General features: G+C 40.7%; 1 protein-coding gene across 1 annotated transcript in view; it reads left to right on the top strand.

Annotated features, from left to right (window-relative positions):
- Positions 1 to 800: 800 nt before the first annotated feature.
- Positions 801 to 6,436, top strand: part of Stpg2 (sperm tail PG-rich repeat containing 2) — a 504,085-nt gene continuing 498,449 nt past the window's right edge. The window contains exon 1 of the mRNA XM_021158500.3: positions 801 to 1,150. Coding sequence (XP_021014159.1) covers positions 1,042 to 1,150 — 109 coding nt within the window. The 5' untranslated portion in view covers positions 801 to 1,041. The remainder of the gene's footprint in view (positions 1,151 to 6,436) is intronic.

Genomic DNA, 6,436 nt, shown 5'->3' with positions numbered 1-6,436 from the left:
CCTAAGCCTTTAAGGATGTTTAGAAGCTGTGTAGATTTCTTAATGAAAAAAATCAACCAAACACATAGAGATGGATTCTGATACTCTCCAGCGCCTGTTGCTTAAGATTCAGTGGATCGATGAGACTGGCTTGGGCTTTTTCGATGCCTTCACCTTACTTTGTAGACAATCCTGCCATTTATCGGTGTCCAACACCAGAAGCAGTTTTCAGCCCTTGCACTTGACTTGCTTCAGTAGGCAAGCTTTCCCCTTTTCAGATGTTCCCATTTCTTGGCACTCCCCACCTCAACCCTCTGCGCTCCCAGCTTTCCTTTAGAAATCTTGATGGGCTGCGGGTCAGAATCAGTAGTGACTTTATTCAGAGGATGCTTATGTGAAAGGAGTGAAGGGGGACTTTGCTGATCCCAAACCCTGTTTTGGGGTCCCGAGCTTTCCTATTCCACCCGTCCCCGCCTCTTTCCCCCCAACCCCCGGGTCTTTCCAGTCACCCTGATTTACAGGGAGAGCAAATCAAAGTCAAATTAATTCGCCTCCTTCTAATGCGTTTCTAGGGCTTTTCTGCGCAGCGAAGGTATTCCGGGACAGGAAGCAGGTGAGCTGAGGCGAAGCTGAGGCGCAGCACCGCCCTGCCTAGCGCAGGGAGCTTCGTCAGACTCTACAAGACATCTCCGAGCTCTGAGCGCTCGGCCGGAAATGCTCCGAGGCCGGAGCCGGAAGTGCGCCTACGGGCCCGAGTCCTTCCGGCCTCTGCCCTTCCAAGGCTTCCGGGAGGCGGGGAGTGGGCGGGGCCATATCCGGAAGCTCAGGCGGCTAAGCCGTGTCTCTGGCGTGGCCCGTAAGCGCTGAGTTGAACGCTGGTGGGCGGGGCCTCTGGCTGCTGTCCTCGCCACTTTACCTCTGTGTGGAGGACCCGGGGGAAAGCTGACGCCGCCGAGCCAGTCAGCATGCAGCTTGCACACTAGCCCTGCGTGTAGGGACGACGCAGGCCGCCTGCGAGCGCCCGTCTAGTTTCCGGTCCCGTGGGCCCCGCCCCTCATCACTATGTACGACCGTGCTCCCCGCTGGCTGGGCTGTGCCAACCGGGGCAGCACCGAGGAGCACGTGGGGCCTGGGACCTACCAGGTACCTTTTCCTAAGCAGCAGGCCACAGGTAAGATGCTGATGGCCAGCTTGCGGTGACAGACGGCCCGCCTTCAGCCTGCCCTCACGTTAAACACAAAGTCAAAAAGGACCACTATTCAGAAATGTAACATGTCGCAGGCAGAGAGGATAATAGAACCAGGATTTTGATTCCTTGGCTCTTGACTGTATGAAATACAAGTTAGTGACTATATGAAATGCAATACTTGCTTCTGCACACACTTTAATCAGGTTTATTTACCACGATGTAGTTGTTTACATTTCTATTCTGTATTATCACTTACAAATAGGATCCCGTCCCCAATCTCCCCCACTCCCCCGAGTGAAATTATCTGACCACCCCTGGCTTTATACTGAGACCCTCTTTCTACATTCTGTGAAAAGTTATAGCCTTCAGGGGTGGCCTAGGGACTAATAATTTAAGTAGTTAATTGCTTTTCTTCATTTCTCATCTCCCTACCCCCACCCAACCCCCAGTTTGTGAATTAGGTCCAACTTTTAATAAATATTTCTAATTTGGTCTCTGCTTTTAAAGTTCTGACTTTTTTTTTTTTTTGAGTTTAATACCACCCAAATTCTAGTGGTTTCTTTTGTAAACCTGCATTTTTCAGTAGATATAAAATACCTCCCCACCCCCCTTAAAGTTCCAGGAGTGAGTACTCTGTTTACATCCCTGCTCCATTATGGTTGGTTTAAGTTTCTCTGGACATGGTAAAATTCTGTTTGTGTTTCAGATCACAAATTTTACATCTTTTCAGCATCTGTCCTCAGCATTTTTGGTACCTGTGCCAACTACTGTTGAGATGGTATAAGCATGTATTCCCCAGAATCTTGTGTTTACCTGTGACCATCTGTAATGGGCACACCTATGATGCTTTTGCACACCTATAACTTTTTTTGACCTTTATTTTGGTACAGCTGACCACTTTCTTTGTTGCTTTCTGTCTCATTTTTTTTCCTGCTGTTCAGTACCTGACACATGATTCGGTGCTGAATCAAGGAATCATGTTTTGTTTTGTTTTTTTCCCCCCACTAATCATGCACAGCTAAAGTTAAAAGATACTTAGCTTTACATCTTTTTCTTGTTGCTTTGCTCATTGTACTTTCTTATTCATATCTGCTACTTCAATTACCATTTATATCCAGCCACTCCCAAGTGAAATTCTTTATAGAGATACAAGTGGTTTATGTCTCTAGGTTTCCCACAGGCATAAAGTCTGTGTCGTTGTCAGTCACTTTACGGGCATCCTTGCACGGCTGGTCTACGCTTTAGAACTAACTCTAGCTTGCTTTTTTTGCCTGGTCATTTCTCCTGGCCTTTAAGACCATTGGTTAAATGTTCACAATCTCCGAAATTCTTCCCCTTTGTTCATAGCTACCCAATTTAATACAAGTCCAATTTATTTTTTTCTCAATTAAACCAGTAACATGTTGTTTCTGTCTCAGTGTCATAATTTTATCTTACATTTTGTGTTTAGTAGTATGTTTAAAAAACATATGTTATTTGAAAAACAAAAAAATATATTTTTGTAACGGCAGGGTTAAAAAATCTAAACTTGTCAATGGCAGTAGAATTCTTTTTGTTCTCACCCCTGGTCTTGTGTTCCATTTAGTCTGATCTTTCCAAACACCTGTACAAAGCTCCTACACATGACCTACAGTTCAGCCATTCTAACTTGATAATATTCTTAAGATCATTCTTTGTCACTTCTGTTCTTTTGCAGCTGTTAATACATGTGCCCAGTGTGTTCTATGCTCCTCCTCCTCCTGGCTTGTTCCTACTTATTCTTGATATTCAATTGAAATAAAAATCTCCGACTAGTCTTACTTTTCCATCCTTCTGGCTTATGGTAACTTTTTTGGTAGCAGTTTGATTCTATCACACACACACACACACACACACACAAGCTCCACCAAAATGTAAACTAATTGAGAGCAGGGATCATGATGTTTACTCCATTCTTAGTTTTCAAGCCAGTAAAACAATGTTCTTAGTGAAAAATACCTTGTAGCAACGGATAAACTAATGGGCCACATTAAAAGTTTCTATGGGGTGGGTGAGATGGCTTAATGGGTAAAGCCACTTACTGCCAAACTTGATGACTGGAGCTTACTAACTGACTCTTACAAGTTGTCATCTGTCTTCCACACGTACACACACACACACACACACACACACACAGACACACATACACACACAAAACAACACCTCCAAAACACTATGGCTTTTGTTAATAAAGGGTAGTATGTAGGATATAGTCAGCCCTGTATACTAACTTAAAGGATAATATGTAGGATATAGTCAGCCCTGTATACTAACTTAAAGGATTATACTTTGTTCACTTTTGAAGTAAGTTTAAAAATTCTGTGCTTGGGAACTCTGAGGAGATTGTGTGTGTGTGTGTGCATGTTATGCTGTTCAGGGCAACATGTTTATAATTGATAGAACAGGTGTTTCTGAGCATTTTTCTGCTAGATTTCTTGATGAGATGATTTAAAAGCAGCTACCATGCTATTTCATGCATGTTTATAATAGGTAATTTACTGAACTGTGCAGAGGTGTCCATCTATTTCAATGAAAGATTAGGTGTATGTTAAGAGTCTGATGTGGAAAGGAAAGATGGAGGGACCTTGTGTAACTTAATTGTTACAGCTAACCTCACAAGAGGGACAGATCTTGTAGTGTTAGGATATTCTCAACCTAGTGGTCTCCTTTTTCCTCTTTATCTTACTTAGCCAACCCTCCAGTATACTAGCTCCATGTTTTCCTATTTAATATACTAATTGATAGCTTTGGTTTTAGGTCGTTTGATCAGGAATAAACTAAGATTTGTATCCTTAATGGATCAGGACTGAGCTGTTGTGCTTTTATGAGTGGGAAAGAGAATGGATATTCAAATTCCACAGGCAAAAAAGAGCTGTGTCTTGCTTTTTTTTTTTTTTTTTTTTTACAACTAATCTGAGAAGGAAGCATATCTTCTTAAAGCAATGTTTCCCTAAGGAGAGGTAGCTTAGTCTACCATCTTATCACATGAGAAAACAAATTCTTTTAAAAATACATGCCTATCCTGGTATGGTGTCAGGAGTATTTCATTACTTTTTAAATGTACTTACAAAGTGAACAGCACCCAACATTAGCTATCTATGTGGAATATGTATCAGTCAACTAAACTGGACAATAGCATCTTCTAGTTATTTTCTTTTGTAGCATTCTTCTTTGAAGGAGAAGTTTTATCTGCCACCAGTGCAGGGTGGAAGGAGATTGATCGGTGGTCCTGTAGATGCACCTATATGTTTATGCTGACAAGAATGATTTTATTGTCCTAGCTAGTCAGAATATAGATAATGCACATATCAGGGAGTGCAGTTGTGACATAGGTTTAGATAATTAACGTATATGTGATTGCTGTGTACACTGGTATCTCTGCAGATTAATGCCTGTTTCAATGACCTTGTTGTTTTATATGTGAAGAACACCCTTTGCTTTGTGGCTGTCATTGTGGCTGCATAACTTGTCTTTTCATCACATACTGGACACCTTCTTTTGTAGAATGGACTTTTATTGCTTTGTGCCAGTTTGATTTATCTTTTGCTGTTGGCACATCAAACTCAATATATCCCAAACTGAACTCATTCCTTTTAAATCTTTTCTTCTCCCATGCTCTTAATTTCTCTTTTCTGTCAGTTTGATTTATCATTGTAAGGTACCACTTCATATGTCAGCTTATTTATATACCCCACATCAAATTCTACTAATGTGAATTCTCTGGAGCACTCTTCATTTTGGACCTTAGACATTGGCAGCATAGATAGTATGATAATTGTCTTTACTTAATTTCTCCATCATTTGAAATCAGGTTTTTATCTTTTACTGTACTTTCTTTATTACGCAGGCTTATAGAATACATAATACAGTATACAAAATATCCAGTATTATGAATGACTAACAAAATGTATAATATAGAAAACCAGTTATTCTTTATTGTTGATTGTGAAGAGTATTGCAAGACTACCTTATGCCCACCAGTGATAAAAGTAACAACACAGAAGGTTTTTAAAAAAAATATTTTAAAGCTTAGGTCTTTCAGCTAGAGCAATCTCCCAGCTACTCTAACCCCACTAATCCTGCCATTATACTCTGTTATGTGGTCAGTCCTACAGCTCTGCTCTGCTCTAGTCCATCCATCCACAGGTAAGGAAGAACAAATACTTACACAATATGAGACAGAGGATGGGCTATAGAAATAACAATACCGAGGTCCTGCTAGTATTTAACTCTCTTCCAGTACAGAATTAACAATTGAATATACAGAGACACACCTTCACACACGCTACTCCAACAGCAGAGTATTATGGTAGTCACCAAACATCCTGGCTGTATGGAATTAGTCTAGTTTTAGCACTTGAGAGCCAATGTTTGGGGAAAACCAGGTGTGATGGTTTGTATATTCTTATACCAGGGAGTGGCACCATTTGGAGGTGTGGCCTTGTTGGAATAAATTGATGATAATGGACTCTGAACCTGTAAACCAGCCCCAATTAAGTGTTGTTTCTTATAAGACTTGCCTTGGTCATGGTGTCTGTTCACAGCAGTAAAGCCCTAACTAAGACACCAGGCCAGTTGGAAATTCTGAGAAACATGTAAACATTAGTACACAGCTACAAATAAAACGGAAGAGGACCTATCTATGTGAAAATTATCATTACGGTTATGTAATTTATGTTTTTGTTGGATTCATAACTCCATGTGTACTTGAGCTCTGTAACAGAAGATTATGGTTAATTTTGGAAAATTCCAATGAAGATTTTATGAATAGTAGATTTCTTCTTCATTGCCCATTTCTTTTATATACAGAGTTTAAAGCCACACATATTTGTTATATACGCTAACATCAATGATATGAGGAATGGATGTATTGTGTTCTTTTTCACCTTCTTAAAATAAATTTAGTAGGCGACCCAGATTTGCGACCCAGATTTGTCTCTTACAGTGATTACTTGTTCCAGCGAAGTTTATATCATTGATCCGTCAACTTTTGTTTAGAATTAGGCAATCAAGAAGTATTTACTGAGCACCAATTATGTGCCAAAGCATCATCAATAACTTGCTGTCAATCTGGTTTAAATTATCTCCATCTCAGTTCTCTCTCTTTCTCGCTCTCTCGCTCTTGCACCCTCTCCCTTTCTGCCTCCCTCTACCTCTATGTCTCTCCCTCTAAGTCTCTCTTGGTGCATCCTAGGTATGTGCTCTATCACTGAAATACTTCTTTAGCAATGTCTATAACTTTATTTACAT

The sequence above is a fragment of the Mus caroli genome, unplaced genomic scaffold (genome assembly GCF_978045245.1).
Source record: "Mus caroli unplaced genomic scaffold, Mus_caroli_1 scaffold_3, whole genome shotgun sequence".
Classification (NCBI taxonomy): Eukaryota; Metazoa; Chordata; class Mammalia; order Rodentia; family Muridae; genus Mus; species Mus caroli.
Note: the sequence above shows the minus strand (reverse complement) of the source record. Positions and strands in the feature narration are given on the sequence as shown.